This window comes from Nerophis ophidion, linkage group LG01 (genome assembly GCF_033978795.1).
Source record: "Nerophis ophidion isolate RoL-2023_Sa linkage group LG01, RoL_Noph_v1.0, whole genome shotgun sequence".
Lineage (NCBI taxonomy): Eukaryota > Metazoa > Chordata > Actinopteri > Syngnathiformes > Syngnathidae > Nerophis > Nerophis ophidion.
Window position 1 is genome coordinate 80,687,602 of NC_084611.1, and position 26,514 is coordinate 80,714,115.

Genomic DNA, 26,514 nt, shown 5'->3' on the forward strand with positions numbered 1-26,514 from the left:
CAAAAAATATGAATGTAAGTTCATAAACTGTGGAAAGAAATGCAACAATGCAATATTCAGTGTTAAGGGCTAGATTTTTTGTGAACATGTTCCATAAATATTGATGTTAAATATTTCTTTTTTTGTGAAAAAATGTTTAGAATTAAGTTCATGAATCCAGATGGATCTCTATTACAATCCCCAAAGAGGGCACTTTAAGTTGATGATTACTTCTATGTGTAGAAGTCTTTCTTCATACTTGAATCACTTGTTTATTTTTCAAAAAGTTTTTAGTTGTTTTTATGTCTTTCTTTCCAAATAGTTCAAGAAAGACCACTATAAATGAGCAATATTTTTGCACTGTTATACAATTTCATAAATCAGAAACTGATGACATAATGCTGTATTTTACTTCTTTATCTCTTGTTTTTTTTCCAACCAAAAATGCTTTGCTCTGATTAGGGGGTACTTGAATTTAAAAAAATGTTCACAGGGGGTACATCACTGAAAAAAGGTTGAGAACCACTGATCTATTGCATTGGTAATTTCTTCTGTAATTTTAATTAAAGCCATTGAAGTTGAAACATTAGCTCTGTATCCATGTTGGTTCTCTACGAGTATTCTATTTTTATTTATGACACTCTCTAATCTGTTATTGAACAGTTTTTCAATGATTTTAGAAAATTGTGGAAGTAAAGAAACAGGTCTATAATTTGTAAATTGGTGTTTCTCCCCAGTCTTATAAATTGGTGCAACTTTAGCTATTTTCATTTTGTTTGGAAATGTACCTGTTTGAAATGATAGGTTACTAATATACATTAATGGTCCTGAAATCTCCTCAATAACCTTTTTTATCGTTTGACCCTGGAACAGACTATTCCAATTAACATGATTTCCGATAGAAAAAACAACAACATTTTATAATTCAGACTTTGGTGATCTGCATTATGCTTTCAAATGGTTAAACAAGTGTTAAAAAGAAAAAGAATAAAAATATATTGTGTTTCCTAATGTAGGACACAGTGAGACATGACTTTTTTTGTTTAATGGCTGCCAGCATTTTCATGAAAGACCAACAAATTGAATGATGGTGCCATGAAAAGATGAATGGCTGACTAACATAAATTCGCATGAATGAACACGAAGGAATGAATGGATAAAGTGCAATGAAAGTGGAAAAAAAAAAAGACTTGCACTTCCTCCATTCGACCTCCGGGTGTCAGTGTTCGTCCCTCCCCCAAAGTGAGCAGCGTGCTCCCGGCTTGAAAGCGCGTCACCGCCCGCTGCCACAGCTTGGAAGTTCTCACACAACAACAACATGCCTGGACGCCGTGGAAGAGAGACACGCAGCGTGGGGAAGAGAGAGTGACGGAGGAGGAGGAGAAGGAGGGGTGATGGTGCTGCCGAGAAGAAAAAGTCTACGCACCCAAAGAAACTGGAGGATGAGGAGGGGAGCCGCGCCAGGCTACCGACCCCCGGCACTCTCGGGATCCCGCCCATAGCGCACCGTGCCCGGCCACACTTCGAGGAGAAAAGTTGGGCGGGCGCGCGGTGCCATTCCTGTACAATGGTCACAAATGGGTCTGAGCTGAACAGCACCGCGCCGGAACCCGACGACACAGACGCCGCCTCGCTGAGCCGCCCGCCGTGGGTCACCACAACTTTGGGCTGCTTCCTCATCTTCACCATCGTGGTGGACATCCTGGGAAACCTTCTGGTCATCTTCTCCGTCTACCGCAACAAGAAGCTCCGCAACGCAGGTGGGTGCCATAAGCTGGACAAGAGCTGCGCGCGCAATTAAACGGCGGCAAAATCACTTAACTTAAATTACGACGTTTGACCAAAATAAATTACTTCACTTTTGTACCTAAGAAATTGATTACTTTCTTTGTCGACGTTTTTTCGTGATGTAGGGTTGAATTCAGTGAAGTTATAGTCTTGGCGAGATGTGTTTGATGGAAAATGTAGCAAGTTGACTCTAAATTGTTTAACAACCAAAATGGCGGAAACAAGCTTAGCACCGTTTTATTTGTTCTATATTATTTAAAACATATACACCGTGTTTCCTTGAATTGTCGCCAGGGCGCTAAATAGTTTAAAACCTCTTCTCACTATTGCACTTACCAAAGGCATGCAGTAAAAGTAAGCATGCGCTAATTATTTTAAAACCTCTTCTCACTCCGGCACTTACCAAAGGCATGTAGTAAAAATTTGAGTGTGATGTAAGCTTGGACCTTAAATCCTACTAAATAGCTCTTAATCATCTTCCCTTTATGCGATTTCAAATTACCCGTATTGAAATCAGGCTCTTCCATTTTGAAAATGATGACAGGGGAAGTGTCACTCGGGATGTCACGAGTTTGACCAGGCGGTAATACTAAGCATGCGCTAATTATTTTGCGAAGCGAGTTTGACCCGGCAGTAATTCAAGACAGGCGCATACTATATGTCCTTCAGCAATTTAAGGAAATACGATAGTTCACTTTTGTAGTTAAGAAATTTAAATTTCTTTGTCGACGTTTTTTTGCGATGTAGGGTTGAATTTAGTGAAGTTATAGTCTTTTCTAGATGTGTTTGATGGTAAATGTGGCAAGTTGACGCTAGATTGTTTAACAAACAAAATGACGGAAACAAGCTTAGCACCGTTTTATTTGTTCTATATTATTTAAAACATATATACCGTATTTCCTTGAATTGCCGCCGGGCGCTAAATAGTTTAAAACCTCTTCTCACTCCTGCACTTACCAAAGGCATGCAGTAAAAGTAAGCATGCGCTAATTATTTTAAAACCTCTTCTCACTCCGGCACTTACCAAAGGCATGTAAGATAAGTTTGAGTGTGATGTAAGCTTGGACCTTAAATCCTACTAAATAGCTCTTAATCTTCTTCCCTTTATGCGATTTCAAATTACCCGTATTGAAATCAGCCTTCTCCATTTTGAAAATGATGACAGGGGAAGTGTCACTCGGGATGTCACGAGTTTGACCAGGCGTTAATATAAGCATGCGCTAATTATTTTGCGAAGCGAGTTTGACCCGGCAGTAATTCAAGGCAGGCGCATACTATATGTCCTGCAGCAATTTAAGGAAATACGATAGTTCACTTTTGTAGTTAAGAAATTTAAATTTCTTTGTCGACGTTTTTTTGCGATCTAGGGTTGAATTTAGTGAAGTTATAGTCTTTTCTAGATGTGTTTGATGGTAAATTTAGCAAGTCGACGCTAGATTGTTTAACAAACAAAATGGCGGAAACAAGCTTAGCACTGTTTTATTTGTTCTATATTATTTAAAACGTATATACCGTATTTCCTTGAATTGCCGCCGGGGCGCTAAATAGTTTAAAACCTCTTCTCACTCCTGCACTTACCAAAGGCATGCAGTAAAAGTAAGCATGCGCTAATTATTTTAAAACCTCTTCTCACTCCGGCACTTACCAAAGGCATGTAAGATAAGTTTGAGTGTGATGTAAGCTTGGACCTTAAATCCTACTAAATAGCTCTTAATCTTCTTCCCTTTATGCGATTTCAAATTACCCGTATTGAAATCAGCCTTCTCCATTTTGAAAATGATGACAGGGGAAGTGTCACTCGGGATGTCACGAGTTTGACCAGGCGTTAATATAAGCATGCGCTAATTATTTTGCGAAGCGAGTTTGACCCGGCAGTAATTCAAGGCAGGCGCATACTATATGTCCTGCAGCAATTTAAGGAAATACGATAGTTCACTTTTGTAGTTAAGAAATTTAAATTTCTTTGTCGACGTTTTTTTGCGATCTAGGGTTGAATTTAGTGAAGTTATAGTCTTTTCTAGATGTGTTTGATGGTAAATTTAGCAAGTCGACGCTAGATTGTTTAACAAACAAAATGGCGGAAACAAGCTTAGCACTGTTTCATTTGTTCTATATTATTTAAAACGTATATACCGTATTTCCTTGAATTGCCGCCGGGGCGCTAAATAGTTTAAAACCTCTTCTCACTCCTGCACTTACCAAAGGCATGCAGTAAAAGTAAGCATGCGCTAATTATTTTAAAACCTCTTCTCACTCCGGCACTTACCAAAGGCATGTAGTAAAAATTTGAGTGTGATGTAAGCTTGGACCTTAAATCCTACTAAATAACTCTTAATCTTCTTCCCTTTATGCGATTTCAACTTACCCGTATTGAAATCAGCCTCCTCCATTTTGAAAATGATGACAGGGGAAGTGTCACTCGGGATGTCACGAGTTTGACCAGGCGCTAATATAAGCATGCGCTAATTATTTTGCAAAGCGAGTTTGACCCGGCAGTAATTCAAGGCAGGCGCATACTATATGCCCTGCGGCAATTCAAGGAAATACAGTGGTTCACTTTTGTAGTTAAGAAATTTAAATTTCTTTGTTGACGTTTTTTTGCGATGTAAGGTTGAATTTAGTGAAGTTATAGTCTTGGCGAGATGTGTTTGATGGAAAATTTAGCAAGTTGACGCTAAATTGTTTAACAAACAAAATGGCGGAAACAAGCTTAGCACCGTTTTATTTGTTCTATATCAGGGGTCACCAACCTTTTTGAAACCAAGAGATACTTCTTGGGTACTGATTAATGCGAAGGGCTACCAGTTTGATACACACTTAAATAAATTGCCAGAAATAGCCAATTTGCTCAATTTACCTTTAATAAATAAATATATATGTATAAAAAAATGGGTATTTCTGTCATTCCGTTGTACTTTTTTTTTTCCTTTTATGGAAGGTTTTTTGTAGAGAATAAATGATGAAAAAAACACTTAATTGAACGGTTTAAAAGAGGAGAAAACAGGAACAAATGAAAATTAAATTTTGAAACATAGTTTATCTTCAATTTTGACTCAAAATTCAAAATTCAACCGAAAAAAAGGAGAAAAAAACTAGCTAATTCGAATCTTTTTGTAAAAAAAAAAAAAAAAAGAATTTATAGTAATTTTTCCTGATTAAGATGATTTTTTTAATTTAGCAGACACGTTTTAAATAGGTTGAAATCCAACCTGCAATTTGTTCGAATATATAGCAAATTGGACCAAGCTATATTTCTAACAAAGACAAATCATTATTTCTTGTAGATTTTCCAGAACAAAAATTTTAAAAGAAATTCAAAAGACTTTGAAATAAGATTTAAATTTGATTCTAAAATTTTGTAGATTTGCCAGAATATTTTTGGGGGGGAATTTTAATCATAATAAGTTTGAAGAAATATTTCACAAATATTATTTGTCGAAAAAACAGAAGCTAAAATGAAGAATTAAATTAAAAATGTATTTATTATTCTTTACAATAAAAAAATAAATTTACTTGAACATTTATTTCAATTGTCAGGAAAGAAAGGGAAGGAATTTAAAAGGTGAAAAGGTATGTGAGTTAAAAAAATCCTAAAATCATTTTTAAGGTTAATTGTATTTTTTCTCTAAAATTTTCTTTCTGAAAGTTATAAGAAGCAAAGTTTAAAAAAAAAAAAGAATTTATTCAAACAAGTGAAGACCAAGTCTTTAAAATATTTTCTTGTATTTTCAAATTCTATTTTAGTTTTGTCTCTCTTAGAATTAAAAATTTTGAGCAAAGCGAGACCAGCTTGCTAGTAAATAAATAAAAGTTTAAAAATAGAGGCAGCTCACTGGTAAGTGCTGCTATTTGAGCTATTTTTAGAACAGGCCAGCAGTCTACTCATCTGGTCCTTACGGGCGACGTGGTGCCCGCGGGTACTGCGTTGGTGACCCCTGTTCTAAATTATTTAAAATGTGTATATATGGTTATGTTGTGTGTGATTAACTCAATGGTGTTGTTTTGAATTTGGTCAAGTTTGTTTACAGATATTATGGCTATACATTCAAGGCTACTAAACAATTATCAACGGAAATAAAACTCCTGATTTACTATGCAGAATTTGTGATTTTTCAACTCTGTCTTTCTAAACTGCACCTGAATGTTTTTAATTCCAGAATCAGGACAAGTTAGGCAAGTATTATAGGCAAGTGGTACATTTCTACTTGTCTATAATACTTGCTTTCATCAGTAACAACTTCAGGACAAATTCAAGCAAATAATACAGTGATGAATATGAACTTAAAAATGCTAATTTTAGAACACAAATGTGACCAAATTCAACCCAAATTGCAACATTAGTGGATAAAAAGTCGCAGTCTCTTTAAGAATCGGATGATGATGAAAAGACATGTTTCGGTCAGTGATTCTCAAACTTAATTAAATATTCAAACCAGTGTTTCCCCCGGAAAATGTGTTAGTTAAGGTGACTCTCCAGGGGTTATTTGGTTAACCGAATTACAATATCTTATAATAAATACAAATATTAGAGAAATAAATAAGCCCAAAATTTGGGGTTGTTTTCTGCTCTATTTGCAGAATGGCGATATATACATTATATATCTCGATATCTTTTCCGTAAAGTATAAACAAAACACAAAACGGTCCTAGTTACCTGAGATACTATGTCCTTATTAGTAAGTCAATATTTTGACTTAGTAATTTGATGTTAGTTTGTCGAAATTGTCCGACGATCGCTTCTCTGATGTCTCCATCATGTTCAGAAGTTTCTTCTTTATCAGGACATCTTCTTCTACTACATTCAGCAACATTGTCTCCATTGGAAGTTTTCGATTTAGTCTGTCGTGCTTGTGGCTGTTGAGTTTTGCCTAGTGGAAAAAAAAATACATAATTTTTATAAGGATTTTTACAAAATTACATTCAATAATCATGAATACGTTATTTGGGATAAACCAAACATTTTGTGGGCTTCACGGTGGCAGAGGGGTTAGTGCGTCTGCCTCACAATACGAAGGTCCTGCAGTCCTGGGTTCAAATCCAGGCTTGGGATCTTTCTGTGTGGAGTTTGCATGTCCTCCCCGTGAATGCGTGGGTTCCCTCCGGGTACTCCGGCTTCCTCCCACTTCCAAAGACATGCACCTGGGGATAGGTTGATTGGCAACACTAAATTGGCCCTAGTGTGTGAATGTGAGTGTGAATGTTGTCTGTCTATCTGTGTTGGCCCTGCGATGAGGTGGCGACTTGTCCAGGGTGTACCCCGCCTTTCGCCCGATTGTAGCTGAGATAGGCGCCAGCGCCCCCCGCGACCCCGAAAGGGAATAAGCGGTAGAAATGGATGGATGGATGGAAACATTTTGTTTACAAGATGTCAAATGGCGCCCAACATCGTTGGGACACGATGTGTGTCAATAAAGTATTTGTTTTAATTTTGACAGAAACAAAAAAAAACATTTAATGCATCTGCAGTTTTACTTAACTCTCTTTATTACAAGAAACTACTCAAAGCATTTTTTAATCCAACCCTATTTGAATAGATCTAAAACAGCTGAACAGCTTAATATATGCTTGCCATCTTGACTTCTGATTCCAAAGCAAGTGTTTTTGTCACGCTGTTGTCAGACAACGATCATATTCAAACAAACGGGCAAAATATGATTCCACATTGTTGAAAGTGGTCATCTGAGAGCATTTGTAATTGCATTGCAGTTCATATAAAAATGTTTTGAAGTAATATTCCTAGCAATGAAGTTAGCACCCACATACCTGAAGTATCTTTCACCACAGAAGATAGTGGATTGCTCCCATTGGAATCTTCCTGCTTTTGTAAATCATTCGACATATCTTTGTCTGTGACCAAGCAGTCAAGGATGAATGGAGAATCCCAACTCCTGCGAGAGCTTGTGTCAATATCTGATATTTCTATTCCAAACTGAATGGATGTAGTTGATAGAGAACCACCCCAGATCTGCTGGCATAGTTGGAAGTACAGCAAAACAACTGTACCTGCGTCGACTGCTGGTCTGTACTTTCCACGAATCGCTTTCAGTTTAGTGTTGATAGTTTTTGTGATGTCCTCTTTCCGATGAGAAAATTCCTCAGATGTCCCTCCAAGTCTGTACCGTTCCAAAGTAGGGTAAGATGGTCACCATACTTGGACTGGCAAGTTTCCCAGTCAACACTTTGTTGAGTTTTGTTAACTTTAAACTCCAAAATGATGCTTCTCTGTCAGTCCACATATATAGTTCTTTCTTGCTGTGAACCGCTATTTTTGCTATATGCCGCCTCCGGAAACGACATTTTGGATGTTTCTGATTGGCTAAAATGGTCTTAAGTGCTAGGCTACAGCGCCCCCAGAATTTTGGCATGGGTATGAAACTCAGTGTATGTTTGCTTGGGGACAGAGATAGTTTTTTAAATGCGCACGTGTGGCTGGAGATCTTGTTAAGACCTTAGTTTGGGTGGTGCCTCTTTGTTGCTAAGGAAAACCCTTCAAACACAGTGTTACTGTTCAAATTGTGTTTAAAGTTACTGTAAAGGCCTACTGAAACCCACTACTACCCACCACGCGGTCTGATAGTTTATATATCAATGATGAAATATTAACATTGCAACACATGCCAATACGGCCTTTTTAGTTTACTAAATTACAATTTTTAATTTCCTTGGAGTTTCGTCTTGAAAACGTAGTGTAATGATGACGTGTACGCAAGACGTCACAGGTTTTAAGGAAAATTGAGCGCTGCACACACACACAGCTAAAAGTCGTCTGCTTTAACGGCATAATTACACAGTATTTTGGAGATCTGCGTTGCTGAATCTTTTTCAATTTGTTCAATTAATATTGGAGAAGTCACAGTAGAAAGATGGAGTTGGGAAGCTTTAGCCTTTAGCCACACAAACACACGGTGATTCCTTGTTTAAATTTCCTGGAGGTGAAACTTTCCTATGGATCAGAGCGCGGTCAAGCCAACATGGATCCCTACCAAATGTCAACCGGCAGGTTTCAGTGAGAAAATTGTGGTTAAAAAGTCAGCTCTTACCGGGTATCAGCTGAGCTTGTGCCGTCCACAGCTGCCGTCGACTCCCCTGAGACACCCGTGGACACACCCTTCCGACTATCAGGTACTATTTAACTCACTAAAACACTAGCAACACAATAGAAAGATAAGGCATTTCCCAGAATTATCCTAGTAAATGTCTCTAAAAACATCGGAATCCGTCCCAATGCAATCGCGTTTTTTTTTTTTTAACTTTTTTTTTTTAATCTTTTTTTTTTTTTTCTAGTCCGTTACTATCAATATCCTCAAACACGAATCTTTCATCCTCGCTCAAATAAATGGGGAAATTGTCGTTTTCTCGGTCCGAATAGCACTTTTTGTTGGAGGCTCCCATTCAAAATAATGTGAATATGTGAGGAGCCCCCACGCATGTGACGTCATCGTCTGCGACTTCCGGTAGAGGCAAGGCTTTTCTCTTAACACCGAAAGTTGCGAACTTTATCGTGGATGTTCTCTACTAAGTCCTTTCAGCAAAAATATGGCAATATCGCGAAATGATCAAGTATGACACATAGAATGGACCTGCTATCCCCGTTTAAATAAGAAAATCTCATTTCAGTAGGCCTTTAAAGTACCAATATTTGTCACACAAACACTGGGTGCGGTGAAATTATCCTGTACATTTGACCCATCCCCATGATCAACTCCCTGGGAGGTGAGGGGAGCAGTGAATAGCAGCAGTGGCCACGGCCTGTCATCATTTGGTGAATTAACCCCCAATTCCAACCCTTGATGTTGAGTGCCAAGCAGGGAGGCAATTGGTCCCATTTTTTGTAGTCTTTGGTATGACTCGGCCGGTGTTTGAACTCACGACCTACCGATCTCAGAGCGGACACCCTAACCCAAATTTCTTTTCACTTAAGTACCACCTCAGAAAACACTTGGCTCTCCAAGTACCACCATAATGACCGACATTAAAATACTGTAGTATAGTAGGCCTGAATATTATATAAAAACTAGGCAGAGGTTTAATTCAACACGTATATTCAATATTTTTGGCCACTGCAAACATTAAACACAGTTTGAACAGTAACACTGTGTTTTGATATCCAAATAAGTGATTATTTGGCGTTCCACAGTTTGACTGAAACATGTTTTTTCATCATCATCCGATTCTTAAAGACACTGCTATTTTTTATTCACAAGTGTTTCAATTTGCGTTGAATTCGTCACATTTGTGGTGTAATTATATAATAAGTTTATATTTGTCACTTTATTGTTTGCTCTTTTGTTTTAAAGTGCCCAGGTTGATCCTTCTACCGTAAAGATTTTTGTTGAATTTGGTCAGGTTTGTGTGATAATTGCGATGATTTTGCGGGAAAAACGTGCTGGTTGGGCAATTAATCGAAGCTCACTTTGTAAAACAGGGCAGCTTTTTCACGCTCCAATTAGGCTGGTTTTGTTTTATTTGTTCTTTTGTTGTCCTCTGTTGTAGTGAACACTTCCTGTGATTTCGGGCAAGTTTTTGTCAATTTTGTCTCGTACTTGTCTGCATGTTTTGTTTGGAAATACATCAATTTAGTACGGGCCTGGGCAATCATTTTGACTCGGGGGACCAAATTTAGAGAAAAAAATGTCTCTGAGGGCCGGTATATCTATTTTTAGGAACACTAATACAAAACCTCATAATAATGTAAGATCAAATGCTAAAAACGTTATGACAGACCACCTTAAAAAACAGAATGCAATTTTACATTTTTTTACTGAACGAGACACCCTGAACGTACATGAAAATAAAGAATGTGGGATTTACAATATTAACTATGAAGGATAAAACACTGAATATTGACAACATATGAACGTCACCCCCCCTCTCCATCCACAAATTTTACAATCAGGCGAAACACAACAAAAATGCAACAAACGAAATATGAACGCAAATGGAAAAAAAACCCACACCAAAAATCTGATATACCATATTTTCCGGAATATAAGTCGCTCCGGAGTATATTAATAATAATAATGGATTAGATTTATATCGCGCTTTTCTATTGTTAGATACTCAAAGCGCTCACAGAGAAGTGGAACCCATCATTCATTCACACCTTGGGGTGGTAAGCTACATCTGTAGCCACAACTGCCCTGGGGTAGACAGACGGAAGCCTGGCTGCCAGTTTGCGCCTACGGCCCCTCCAGCCACCACCAATCATTCATTCATCATTCATTCACCAGTGTGAGTGGCACCGGGGGCAAGGGTGAAGTGTCCTGCCCAAGGACACAACGGCAGCGATTTGGATGTCAATAGGTGGGAAGCGAACCTGCAACCCTCAGGTTTCTGGCATAGCCGCTCTACCCACTACGCCATGCCGCCCCCAAGTCGCACATGCTGAAAATACATAATAAAGAAGGAAAAAAACATATATAAGTCACACTGGAGTATAAGTCGCATTTTTTGGGGGAAATTTATTTGATAAAATCCAACACCAAGAGTAGATATTTGAAAGGCAATTCAAAATAAATAAAGAATAGTGAACAACAGGCTGAATAAGTGTACGTTATATGACGCATAAATAACCAACTGAGAAGGTGCCTGGTATGTTAACGTAACATATTATGGTAAGAGCCATTCAAATAACTATAACATATAGAACATGCTATATGTTTACCAAACAATCTGTCACTCCTAATGGCCAAATCCCATGAAATCTTATACGTCTAGTCTCTTACGTGAATGAGCTAAATAATATTATTTGATATTTTACGGTAATGTGTAATAATTTCACACATAAGTCGCTCCTGAGTAGAAGTTGCACCCCTGGCCAAACTATGAAAAAAACTGCGACTTATAGTCCAAAAAATACGGTACATGAAAATAAAGAATGTGGGATTTACAATATTAACTATAAAGGATAAAACACTGAATATTGACAACATATGAACGTCACTCCCCCTCTCCATCCACATATTTTACAATAAGGCGAAACACAACAAAAATGCAACAAACAGCGAAATATAAACGCAAATGGTAACCCCCCCCACCCCCCCCCCCCCAAAAATCTGATATAAATGAATATATTGTAAAAATCTCCTTCTGCGTCTGTCCCTGACACCCGCATTTCAGGCTCTGGAAACCCTATGTGAAAACACTCCCCACCCACACTGCTTGGTGCCTCGTCTGAGCTGCTGTGACTTAGATGACCAAAGTAATTAATTAGATTACCATAGAAACTATTTAAATTACCATAGTAACAAGTACAGTGGGGCCAAAAAGTATTTACTCAGCCACCGATTGTGCAAGTTCTCCTACTTAAAATGATGACAGAGGTCTGTAATTTTCATCATAGGTACACTTCAACTGTGAGAGATAGAATGTGATAAAAAATCCAGGAATTCACATTGTAAGAATTTTAAAGAATTTATTTGGAAATGATGGTGGCAAATCAGTATTTGGTCAACCATTCAAAGCTCTCACTGATGGAAGGAGGTTTTGGCTCAAATTCTCACGATACATGGCCCCATTCATTCTTTCCTTAACACGGATCAATCGTCTTGTCCCCTTAGCAGAAAAACAGCCCCAAAGCGTGATGTTTCCACCTCCATGCTTCACAGTAGGTGTGGTGTTCTTGGGATGCAACTCAGTATTCTTCTTCCTCCAAACACGACGAGTTGAGTTTATACCAAAATGGATACATGGATGATACAGCAGAGGATTGGGAGAATGTCATGTGGTCAGATGAAACCAAAATAGAACTTTTTGGTATAAACTCAACTCGTCGTGTTTGGAGGAAGAAGAATACTGAGTTGCATCCCAAGAACACCACACCTACTGTGAAGCATGGGGGTGGAAACATCATGCTTTGGGGCTGCTTTTCTGCTAAGGGGACATGACGATTGATCTGTGTTAAGGAAAGAATGAATGGGGCCATGTATCGTGAGACTTTGAGCCAAAACCTCCTTGCATCAGTGAGAGCTTTGAATGGTTGGCCAAATACTTATTTGCCACCATAATTTACAAATAAATTCTTTAAAATTCCTACAATGTGAATTCCTGGATTTTTTTTTCAGATTTTGTCTCTCACAGTTGAAGTGTACCTATGATGAAAATTACAGACTTCTGACATCATTTTAAGTGGGAGAACTTGCACAATCGGTGGCTGACTAAATACGTTTTTGCCCCACTGTATATCATGCAAAAGCGCAGATTTCAACCATTGAAATACTTAGTATAGTTCAAGACTTACGATCATTATAAAACATGAGTGCACATAAATGATAAATAAATGATAGATGGGTTGTACTTGTATAGCGCTTTTCTACCTTCAAGGTACTCAAAGCGCTTTGACACTACTTCCACAATTACCCATTCACACACACATTCACACATCATAATGGCAGCTACACTTTCCATCTTAAAGATCTAAAAAGATTATTTGGGAAAAGCTTAACCGGCCGCATGTGGCCCCCGACCGAGCCTTAATTTGCCCAGGTCTGATTTATTAGATTATTTAAAACTACAAAGCCTTTGTCTTTTAAAAGTAATTTTCGTCATTGTTTTGGGTGAATTCACCCTCCGGTTGCCTGTTTTTGGATGCACTGATTCTTCACTTGGCGACCAACGTAGCCTTGTTGGCTGTTTTTGTTGATAAGAGAGTATACTGTATGTGTTGTCATTATGGCAGCGAGGCTCACATGGACCGGCCACAGCCTACTTTCTCATGCGGATGTAATTTCAGTGACCCAAAGCGAGTGAGCGCGCTCAGAGGAGAGGCGAGGGAAGAGCAACAACTGAAGCAATTATTGACAGTCGGAAGCCAAAGGGGGAAAGCCCGCCACCACCGCCGCCGCTTCCCGGCATAAATGCTTCCCATGCCGTTTTTTTTTAACCCCCGTTATCGATGCTACTCCGAGCTCTGGGGTCTAATCTAATGATGGAGGCTCTTTCTTCATGTGTCGTCCTTTTTAGATTAGCTCAATGGTGTCTTCCCATCAGTAAGTCTGAAAAACGCTGAGTTATCGTGCGGGGATTGTTTCATCAGCCGTTGGACCGAGAATGAAAACAGTGTACAGGTCCAGGTACAGTTTTTCACGTAAATTGGCAAACTCTTGATGGGAATAAATATGTTTGGCCACAGTTATTTGGCCGGCAGGCACAAGACATTAAAACAAAGTTGGGAAATTGTTAAAAGGAGGTCCTGACGTTGAGCAACTCAAACATAACGTTGAAACAACATACTTTTTGACTGTTTAATCAATGTTGGGTTCTGACGTTGATCTGATCATTGGATTTTGACCATTTCCGAACCAATATTCTACAACACAAATACAACGTTGAAACAACATGCTTTTTGACGACGTTAAATCAATGTTGGGTTCTGACGTTGATTTCACTATTTTCCAACCAATATTCTACAACACAAATACAACGTTGAAACAACATGCTTTTTGACGTCGTTTAATCAATGTTGGGTTCTGAGGTTGATTTGATCATTGAATTTTGACCATTTTCCTCCAATATTGTACAACACAAATACAACATTGAAACAACATGTTTTTTGACTACGTTAATTCAATGTTGGGTTCTGATGTTGATTTGACCGTCAAATGTTGGTTGTTTCCCAACCAATATTCTACAACACAAATGCAACGTTGAAACAACATACTTTTTGACGACGTTTAATCAATGTTGGGTTCTGAGGTTGATCTGATCACTGAATTTTGACCATTTCCGAACCAATATTCTACAACACAAATACAATGTTGAAACAATATTCTTTTTGACAATGTTAAATCAATGTTGGGTTCTGACGTTGATTTGACTATTTCCCAACCAATATTCTACAACACAAATACAACGTTGAAACAATATTCTTTTTGACAATGTTAAATCAATGTTGGGTTCTGACGTTGATTTGACTATTTCCCAACCAATATTCTACAACACAAATACAACGTTGAAACAACATGCTTTTTGACGACGTAAAATCAATGTTGGGTTGTGACGTTGATTCAACCATTGAATGTTGTTCATTTCCCAAACAATATTCTACAACACAAATGCAACGTTGAAACAACATACTTTTTGACGACGTTTAATCAATGTTGGGTTCTGAGGTTGAACTGATCATTGGATTTTGACCATTTCCGAACCAATATTCTACAACACAAATACAACGTTGAAACAACATGCTTTTTGACGACGTTAAATCAATGTTGGGTTCTGACGTTGATTTGACTATTTCCCAACCAATATTCTACAACACAAATACAACATTGAAACTACATGCTTTTTGACAACGTCTAATCAATGTTGGGTTCTGAGGTTGATTTGATCCTTGAATTTTGACCATTTTCCACCAATATTGTACAACACAAATACAACAATGAAACAACATGTTTTTTGACTACGTTAATTCAATGTTGGGTTTTGATGTTGATTTGACCGTTGAATGTTGGTCGTTTCCCAACCAATATTCTACAACACAAATGCAACGTTGAAACAGCATACTTTTTGACGACGTTTAATCAATGTTGGGTTCTGAGGTTGATCTGATCACTGAATTTTGACCATTTCCGAACCAATATTCTACAACACAAATACAACGTTGAAACAATATTCTTTTTGACAATGTTAAATCAATGTTGGGTTCTGACGTTGATTTGAGTATTTCCCAACCAATATTCTACAGCACAAATACAACGTTGAAACAACATGCTTTTTGACGACGTAAAATCAATGTTGGGTTGTGACGGTGATTCAACCATTGAATGTTGGTCATTTCCCAACCAATATTCTTCAACCCAAATGCAACGTTGAACAACATAATTTTTAACGACGTTTATTCAATGTTGGGTTCTGAGGTTGATTTGATCATTGAATTTTGACCATTTTCCACCAATATTGTACAACACAAATACAACAATGAAACAACATGTTTTTTGACTACGTTAATTCAATGTTGGGTTCTGATGTTGATTTGACCGTTGAATGTTGGTCGTTTCCCAACCAATAATCTACAACACAAATGCAACGTTGAAACAACATACTTTTTGACAACGTTTAATCAATGTTGGGTTCTGAGGTTGATCTGATCACTGAATTTTAACCATTTCCGAACCAATATTCTACAACACAAATACAACGTTGAAACAATATTCTTTTTGACAATGTTAAATCAATGTTGGGTTCTGACGTTGATTTGACTATTTCCCAACCAATATTCTACAACACAAATACAACGTTGAAACAACATGCTTTTTGACAATGTTAAATCAATGTTGGGTTCTGACGTTGATTTGACTATTTCCCAACCAATATTCTACAACACAAATACAACGTTGAAACAACATGCTTTTTGACGACGTAAAATCAATGTTGGGTTGTGACGTTGATTCAACCATTGAATGTTGGTCATTTCCCAACCAATATTCTTCAACCCAAATGCAACGTTGAACAACATACTTTTTGACGCCGTTTAATCAATGTTGGGTTCTAAGGTTGATTTGATCATTGAATTTTGACCATTTTCCACCAATATTGTACAACACAAATACAACATGGAAACAACATGTTTTTTGACAACGTTGAATCAATGTTGGGTTCTGATGTGGATTTGACCATTGAATGTTGGTCGTTTCCCAACCAATATTCTACAACACAAATACAATGTTGAAAGAACATGCTTTTTGACAATGTTGATTCAACGTCAGGTTGTGGCGTTGATTTGACCGTTGATTTTTGGTCATTTCCCAACCAATATTCAGAACACAAATGCAACGTTGAAACAACATGCTTTTTGATGACGTTTAATCAATGTTGGGTTGTGACGTTGATTTGACCATTGAATTTTGGTAATTTCCTAACTAATATTCTACAACACAAATACAATGTTGAAACAACATGCTTTTTGACAACGTTAAATCAATGTTGGCTTCTGAAGTTGATTAGACCATTAAACAAGACAAAAGGCAAGGAATCAACTGCCATTGTACTCTCTGTACAGTCCTGCACCACGCTCTGCCCCCAGATTGTACTCCTTCTTTATTTGACTTTCTCTCCCCTGTTCCCACAGCTGCTTCCTTAGGGAAGTGGGTCGTAAACAGCGTTTCCTTCGGTTACCGAACAGTTCGGAGAGTTCGTCAAATAGTTCAAAAAGAGTTCCATAAAATAGTTCAAAGAGAGTCCCATAAAATAGTTCAAAGAGAATCCCATGAAATTGTTCAAAAAGAGTTCCATAAAATAGTTCAAAGAGAGTCCCATAAAATAGTTCAAAGAGAGTCCCATAAAATAGTTCAACGAGAGTTCCATAAAATAGTTCAAAGAGAGTTCGTAAAATACTTAAAAAATAGTTCTTCTGGAAGTTGGGCAGATCCTGCCATCTGTCTGCTTGGAAGTCCCAGTGTCTTCTTGTTTTTTTGTGATAATTTAGAAACAATTATTCTAACACAAATACAACGTTGAAACATCATGCTTTTTGACGACTGTTATCCGATATCAGGTTGTGACGATCTTTTTGATCATATCTTCAATGTGGATCCCACATTGAAGATATTGAGAAATACAACTATTTTGCAATGTTGTTTAAAAGTCAGTTTTAAAGGACATGTGTGTATAATCAATGTTGTATCAAGCTGTATTTAAATGTGCAGGATTGTAGTCTGTTTGGGTACGTCTCTGTGTAATTCACCATCACGTATGTGTATATATTCGAAATTGACGCAGTGGGAGAGAAAACAAACGAGTAAACACAAGGACAAGCAGAACAAATATGATTAGGAATACAAATTAATGTTCTTCTTTCTACGTCACAACCAAGACAGAGTGTGCCTGTGAGTGCTTTTGGATGGGGAGGGCCCACATTAGTCCCCACTGATTTTTGAGCAGAGCGATGCATGCTTTCATGTCAGAGTCTTCAAAAATTCAGGAAAACTTTTCTTTTATGAAAGAGTATCTGTTAGAGCAGGGAACATTTGGGAAACATAACCATTCAAAAGCCACGATTCGATTAAAAATTGATTATTGATGCATCTTTAACTTATGTACATCAATGCAGTTTTAAATTTATTTTCTTTTCACTTAATTAGCGTTGATTGCTTGCAACTTTTAAAAACAGTGCTTTTGTTATAAGAAACAATTAAATGAATTCCCATTACATTGATTAAATTAATGGAAATGTGTGCACAACTGGAACATAAGTGTCCTACACATAAAGGAGCTGGTCGGATCTCTCGGCGTGGTGGCTCACTGCAGTCAGCCACATTTTAGAACTGTCTTCATTACAGTATTTACAATAAAATGTATCGATTATTGATGTTTACTAATTGATTGTATAATCGTCCATGTCCGAATTGCGATGCATCTAAGAATCGATTATTTCCCCCACCTCCAGTATCTGTAGGGGTGTGAATACTTGCTAAATAGAGACAAAATCACTGAGTTGGTAAACACTAATCCCTCCTGCCACATTGTCTTATACTCTGGCAGACCATGTTCCTATGAGGTGTCCCATGCAGGTAGCGATGAGTACCATTTAAATTTAAACCAGTACGGTGTCAATGCCCGCGACTTAGGAATTGATGCTGATACTCAACGGTACCAATTATATTTACGTTTGTGTGTGTTAAGGAATATTGTTTTTATTAATAAAATCTCAATTTTCTATTGCAGCATTTAAAAATGAGTTGGATATGATAACTGCTGTCGATCCAGTTGTTTCATTATCACATTTCTGAGTGTCATTTGCAAGTATGAAAGTAAATTGCAATTACAGTTGCAAGTCCAAAATATCAGACGGCAGTATAGTTAGTGTTTTTGTTATTGTTGCACCCTCAAAAGTGTTAATACTGCAAGTATCGTACTTACCACACACCAGCTGTTTGATTGTAACGTGCATATTAGTTAGTAGTTTTCATTAACAAATTTGAAGGTGTTTAAATCGCCACGTAAAATCGCTAATGCTAATCAGTAGCATGTCAATGGCAAAGCTATTGACATGCTACTGATTAGCGCTTCACTTTTGGAAAAGTGAAGCACTTTTTGAGTAAATTAGTGTCCGAAAGTCAGTTTGGCTGAGTCCGCTCTCGGTGGTGCGGGAGTGATTGCCGGCTGAGTCTGCAACCGGCCGCAACGTCACGCACAACCCAGGTACCGTTACATGGCACCGTTGGATTTTAAGTCATTAGCTATTAAGGTACAGAATTTGGTACCCATCCTTAATAATCAGGAAGTTGATGCATACAGTTACTTACTATGCAGAGTTTGTAAGGCAAGGTACATTAACGGACAGTCCCATTATAATGTGTTCATGAGCGAGGGTGAACAGGCTGGCGGGCGGTGATATGACATCATGGCTGACCTCATTTCGAGGCCTTTGATCAGGGTCATTTTTGCTGACGGTATCTGTTTATGCAACGTTATTAGCATCTTCATTAGCATCTTCATCATTGGCGATGCTCTCCTTTTCTTTTTGGCCCTCTTATGTTTCTTTCGCACGTTCGTCTTATTCCAGTTCGCTCATTCAGCCTACGGACACGCCCGCCCCTCATAAATGAGGTGCACATATTTATGAATGAAGGCCGGCTTATTACTAATGAGACAGACTTTGCCATGGCGCTTTTTTGGCTGTGTGAAAACTTGTGAGTATCAGTGAAATCCATGAAAAAGATTACACGTAGAATTTGAAAAAGCCGTGTCCATCCAGAATGTTAGGGTATCGATTAACGACTTTTTTGATAGTCGTTTAGTAGGGGTGTAACGGTACGTGTTTTTATATTGAACCATTTCGGTACGGGGATTTTGGTTCGGTACGAGGGTGTATCGAACGAGTTTGTATGCTAAAGTCTTAACAAGCTGCTCTGCTTTCTGCCTCTGTCTGAGCAGTGAGCACCCAGCATTGTCCCGCCCACACAACCATCTGATTGGTTACATACAAAGCCAATCAGCAGTGCGTATTCAGAGCAATGTAACAGCCATTCAGCAGTGCGTATTCAGAACGCATGTTGTAAATGCTTCATTGTCGAGCAGACATGTGTTTAGCAGCGGACATCGTACACTCCCCAAATTATAAAAAACACTTTCCAGTCACAACTATTACAAACATCACTATGAGCCCGTTGACATTTCAGAAACTTAAACTGCAGTTCAGCTAGCTCACAGTTCTGGCTTGAGGTGATGTGAAGTCTAATTAGCTTTTAGTGTTACGTTAGCTCATTTTGCTGTGTGTGTGTGCATGTGTTAGGGGCAGCAAAGCCCTGTCTGTCTGTTATTTCACATGAACTAACATGAACTCCATAGATTTTAGTGATTAATAGTCTCTCCTATTGCTATTGTACTATTTTTCAGCTATAGTTACATTAATCATATGTAATTTAGTAGCCTAGTTTTGAATGGCAGGGTCCCTGCTATCACATGTTGACAAAAATATAACATTTACATAATAAAAGTCAACTACAGGCTTCCCAAAGGCTGTAATAAATCAAGCATGATGAGTTGACTTGAAACTGTTTAATGTTGCACTTTCTATATGTAGAAGAAAGGTTTTGTCATTTTATTTAATCAAAGAAACAACTTGAGTCAGTTTAATGTGGATTAACGTGGGCAGAATTATTATAGTGTTCCAATGTTAAAAGGATAAAGCCATTGTTTACAAATTTGGTACATAAATAACCCAAAAAATTATATTTGTTTGTTTTCTTACTGTACCGAAAATGAACCGAACCGTAACCTCTAAACCGAGGTACGTACCGAACCGAAATTTTTGTGTACCGTTACACCCCTATCGTTTAGTCATCGACTATCTGAACGATTATCCGACTGGTCTGATTATAAAGCGCACACATATTCAATGGCTGTAATTTAGCCATCAACTTTTAATTTCAATTTTAGGCATGTGCTTAGTAGCAACAAGTATGACTAAATTGTTCATATATATGTATTTATACTGTGACATTGCTGCTCATTAGGCTGTTACAAAATGTTTAAATAACCATGAAACTTGTCAATTTAAAGGCAAGCACAGAAAAAGTGCAAAATAAACCAAGTATATTTTTAATGTAAAATGTTTTATAATTCTTAACGCCCATGTGCAGCTGAGATAGGCTCCAGCATCCCTCGCAAACCCGAAAGGGACAAGCGGTAGAAAATGGATGGATGGATGGATTTGATTAATATAATAGATTGTATGTTTAATCTTATGATATGGGTGCATTGGTGCCTAATGCTTAAATAGCATTTGTTATTGTTCCTTTCTTCTAGGGCTGGTCCGATGATAAGATCTAAATATATATCGCAATAAACACATAATTGATGTCAATATAAAATGCGTTCGATAAAATATTTAATATATATTTAGGCTAAAGATATCCGAAAATATCGGACTGCCGATATTAATGTCCGATAAATGCTTTAAAATGTATTTGTAACGCCGGTTCGGCATCGTGGTACCGGGTTCGATTCCCTCGAGGATGCGTCAAACGAAAGAACACAACAAAGGTATGTTTTTCTAGCTAGCTCATTAGCTAAGCCACTTTGTTGTCATCTTTAACTCACATGCTAATCATCTTTGTTTTAATTTTTTGTGCCATCGTGCCAAATCTTAGTTCTTTATATTTCCTAGCTTTCACGCTAGCGTTTTTTGTTTCCCTTTTTATTAGCTCCAGTGTTTTTGTTCAGAGCTCACTTTTTGTTAATACATTTGTTAGATCTTACCTTTGTTGTGTTCTTTGTTTGACGCATCCTCGAGGGAATCGAACCCGGTACCACGATGCCGAACCGGCGTTACAGTAGAGTCCCAGCAAAAAATGAAAACAAAGATGATTAGCATGTGAGCTAAAGATGACAACAAAGTGGCTTAGCTAATGAGCTAGCGAGAAAAACATACCTGACGTTACTTGTTGCATGTGAGCAAATTAAACAGCCAGGAGGAACTAAGGTAGCAGGTGGTCTTAAATACAACACAAATATTTCAAAACAGGTGTGCGTAGTGAGTCCGTGCAGGAGGCGTAATTAGGTTGCCATGGTGACAATACAAAACAAGGAAGTGCGCTAACAAACGGGATTGGTAGAGTCCAAAACATGATCAAAACATAGGACAATACAAAAAGGACATAAACATGCTAGAGATGTGTGATCCGGAAGCCGGATCACAACAGTATTATCGGAAATTATCGGTATCGGTTTCAAAAAATAAAATGTATGACTTTTTAAAACGTTGCAGCTCTACAGGAAGTATTTGTGTCGTCATGGCGATGTAGTGCGTGTATGCACGCTACAACAGTGTTTTCTTCCTGGCTTGTAATAAGTACATGCAGCTTAGTTTCACTTATTTAGGGTCGCCACCCTGATATTACTTGTCAGGTTCAAACACTGATGACATCTATTAAACAAGACAAGAAGCAAGGAATTAAACAGAGACAAAAATTCAATTTGGCTCAATTTGAGGAGAGACGCTTGGACATCTGTACCCTTGTACAGTGTCATTACGCTCTGCCAAAAGATTATAGCCTCCTGCTTTTATTTGGACTTTCTCTGACCACATGACAACAGCTGCTTCTAAAGGACGAGGGCGTACACAGCCATCGCCTTTGATTACAACAGTTCATAAGAAAAGGTCGTACACAGTTCACAGAAAGGGTCATTTTAGAGTTAAAAAAGAGGTTCGTAAAAGAGTTCAAAAAGAGGTTCGTAAAACAGTTGAAAAAGGAGGTTGAAAAAGAGGTCGTTTATAACAGTGGTCCCCAACCTTTTTGTATCCGCGGACCGGTCAACGCTTAATAATTTGTCCCGCGGCCTGGGGGTTGGGGGATGTTGTGAGAATGGGGAAGAATCCTTTTTTTTTTTTTTTTTTTTTTCTTTGTCATGAAAAAGGGACGTTTTTGTGGTTGGTGCACTAATTGTAAGTGTATATTGTGTTTTTTTATGTTGATTTAATAAAAATAAAATACATTTAAAAAATATATATATATTTTTTTAATAAAAATGAATAAAAAAAAATTATGCGGCTTGGTGGTTGGTGTACTAATTGTAAGTGTATATTGTGTTTTTTATGTTGATTTAATAAAAAAATCAAAAATAAATAAAATTATTATCAATCAATCAATCAATCAATCAATGTTTACTTATATAGCCCTAAATCACTAGTGTCTCAAAGGGCTGCACAAACCACTACGACATCCTCGGTAGGCCCACATAAGGGCAAGGAAAACTCACACCCAGTGGGACATCTGTGACAATGATGACCCAGTGGGATATTATTATTATTATTTTAAAAAAAATAAAAATTAATAAAAAATTCTTCTGCGTCCCGGTGGTTGGGGACCACTGGTCTATAACTTGGCCAGATCCTGCCCTCTCTCCGCTTTGTAATCCTTGGGTTAAAACAATATCTTTCTGTTGATTACAATACATGAAAGAAAACAGAAACCCCTTCATGTTACTTCCCCCCTACACAGTGGAGTTTTACAAGCCTTACTCTTGGTAGGTTTCAAAGACAGCTTTTGCTTCTTACCGGGCACTCACAGTAACACAAAGTTTATGTGATAACTTAGAAAAAAATTATTCTAACATTATGTGTGATGTTAGGAGTTCTATTTAGTCGACTAGTTACATTTGTGAAGCTGTGATGTGTCATCGGGGCTTGCACTGACAGCTGTGTGTCTGTTTGTGTGTGCAAGTTGGCAGCTGACAATAACTGTCACAAAATTCTATTAAAATTCCCATGTGCACCGATCCCCTACCAAACTGTCCAGAACTAGAACGTTGGCATGGAAGTGCGCCGGGAGTCTTTAGAACAAAGTGTGCGGCGAGAGGGGCGACAAGAGGTACATTTAGGGACCAGCCCTCTTTGAAGTAGTGCCATTAATTACAGCTAATTACATGCAAGGAGGCCATAATGCAGCAGCAGCAGCCACAGCGAGAGTTCAATGAAGCATGCGGTTAACTCTTATATCCAATCAAGAAATGGCCCAAAAGAAAAAGTTCTGACCATTGTGATTAAATAATTGTGCTTGGTAGGGTCGCGGTCCCTCGACTCCGTGTCTCCGAGGGGCCGTTTTACAATTCAAGACCGAGACGTGTGCGTGCCTAATTTGCGGCTGGAACATTTGTCTGTTTGCTACTGTCAAATTGTATGCTAATTTGCAGACTGGTCGATTGGCGTGGAAGCACTTTGGCAGGGCGGGCTGACGTCACAATTTGGGAATGGTGGCTCACATTCGCTAGGTCAGGGGTGTCAAACCCAAATACAGAGTGGGCCGAAATTTAAAACTGAACAAAGCCGCGGGCCAAGGTTGAACAAATTAACCTTTTAATAGGGACCTAAACAAGTTCTGCATTGAATATTGAACAAGCAAGGCTTATATAACTTCATAGAGACATAAAAAATCAAGTTTCAAATAATAATAATAATAATAATTAAACAATATCAATGACATATCAAATTTTTTTTTAATAAAAATCGGCGGCGGGGTTGAGGTGGGGGGGGGTTGGTGGTAGCGGGGGTGTATATTGTAGCATCCCGCAAGAGTTAGTGCTGCAAGGGTTTCTGGGTATTTGTTGTGGTACAGTGCGGAGGTTCTCCCGAAATGTGTTTGTCATTCTTGTTTGGTGTGGGTTCACAGTGTGGCGCGTATTTGTAACAGTGTTAAAGTTGTTTATACGGCCACCTTCAGTGTGACCTGTATGGCTGTTGATCAAGTATGCCTTGCATTCGGTTGTGTGTGTGTAAAAGCCGCAAATATTATGGGACTAGGCCGGCACGCTGTTTGTACGGAGGAATAGCAGATGTGACAACAGGTTTTAGAGAACGCTGAAGGCAGTGCCTTTACTCCCCCAATATTTTTGTCCGGGCGGAAATCGGGAGGAATTCGGGAGAATGGTTGCCCCGGAATATTTTCAGGAGGGGCACTGAACTTTGGGAGTCTCCCGGGAAAATCAGGAGGGTTAGCAAGTATGAGTATTAGCCGTGAATGCGCTGTATAATACCGGCTGGCCAGCTCTAATGTTAATTTGATATTGCCTCAAGGGCCAAATGAAATTACACGGCTGGCCAAATTTGGCGCGAGGGCCAGAGTTTGTCACCCAGGCTCTAGGTGTTTCTTTTGTGTTGTATCGTCTTCACATCAAATTGTTGCATCCATCCATCCATCCATTTTCTACCGCTTGTCCTGTTCTTGTTTGTGGGGGTGCTGAAGCCTATCTCAGCTGCATTCGGGCGGAAGGCGGGGTACACCCTGGACAAGTCGCCACCTCATCGCAGGGCCAACACAGATAGACAGACAACATTCACATTCACATTCACACACTAGGGCCAATTTAGTGTTGCCTATCAACCTATCCCCAGGTGCATGTCTTTGGCGGTGGGAGGAATCCCCAGGTGCATGTCTTTGGCGATGGGAGGAAGCTGGATTATCAATCAATCAATCAATCAATCAATCAATCAATCAATCAATCAATCAATCAATCAATCGATCAATCAATAAATCAATCAATGTTTATTTATATAGCCCTAAATCACAAGTGTCTCAAAGGGCTGCAAAAACTACAACGACATCCTCGGTACAGAGCCCACATAAGGGCTAGGAAAAATTCACCCCAGTGGGATGTCGGTGACGGTGACAATGATGGCTATGAGAAACCTTGGAGAGGACCGCATATGTGGGCAATTATTTTGGAGGGCAGTATCCGGCGTATATACAGTCGTATCAGTGTTGATATAACCCAGTTGTAGCCGGGACGCATCGTCTTTAATCTCCTTTCTAATGAGTTAAATTTTCTTTTTAAAGAAATTCATAAAGTCATCTGCCGAGTGGGCGGAGCTACTGGGAGGAGTCCCTTATCGGGTTAGCGATGCTACTGTACTAAACACAAATTTAGGATCGTTTATTTTAAGGCGATTGAGATTTGTAACCAGAGGGAACTCACAAGGTCACGGGGAGAACATGCAAACTCCACACAGAAAGATCCCCAGCCCGGGATAGAACTCTGGACTACTCAGGACCTTCGTATTGTGAGGCAGACAAACTAACCCCTCTTTCACCGTGCTGCCCTGGAAATTGTTGTATTTCTGGTAAAAATGTATTGTTGGTTGGGATGTAACAATATGGAAATGTCTTATCATGGGTATCCTGACTAAAAATATCAAGGTTTTCATTGTTTTCGCAGTATTGTGTTCAAAAAGTACTTACACACACTCAAATTTTTGACCAAGTTATTGTGTTTTTTAAATAACTAAAAAATATAGACACACTTAGATGCATGTTTCTTATGCTTCACTAATAGTGTTTTAGTGACGCTAAAACTAAACCTCAGCCTCTTGTGTTTACTAATCACACTAATTAAGACCTTGATGTCGATTCGATATCGATGAATTGTGCAGCCCTGATCAATAGTCAAAGGTGCGCAAATAACAAGCTACATATTTCCATTCATACTGTAACAATTTGCAAGTGGTAATGTTTTATGTTTTTGTGGTGTTAATTTTAATGTTCATTATTCCCATAATTGCGAACACATTGTCCGTGCCTGAAAGAGATTGGCGGAGAATAAGGAAGTGTTGTGACTCTGGGGAAGCGCGAAGACAATAGCGTGTGCACGGGAGTGAATATGTTTTGGAACTGGGCCGGTTGTTAGCATAAGATTGGCAATAAAAATTAAAAATAGTGTCAAATGTCTCAAATTTGCCAGCTCAGTAGAATGCACAGTCACTCCAGACAAAACATTATGTGAGTCATGTATTAATCTACGAGAAATGCTGTG

The 26,514-nt window shown here is 38.4% G+C and overlaps 1 protein-coding gene across 1 annotated transcript in view; it reads left to right on the forward strand.

Annotated features, from left to right (window-relative positions):
• The first annotated feature begins 1,202 nt into the window (after nucleotides 1-1,202).
• The window catches only part of mtnr1aa (melatonin receptor 1A a), a 189,762-nt gene continuing 164,450 nt past the window's right edge, over nucleotides 1,203-26,514 (forward strand). Inside the window, exon 1 of the mRNA XM_061912977.1 lies at nucleotides 1,203-1,739. Coding sequence (XP_061768961.1) covers nucleotides 1,547-1,739 — 193 coding nt within the window. The 5' untranslated portion in view covers nucleotides 1,203-1,546. The remainder of the gene's footprint in view (nucleotides 1,740-26,514) is intronic.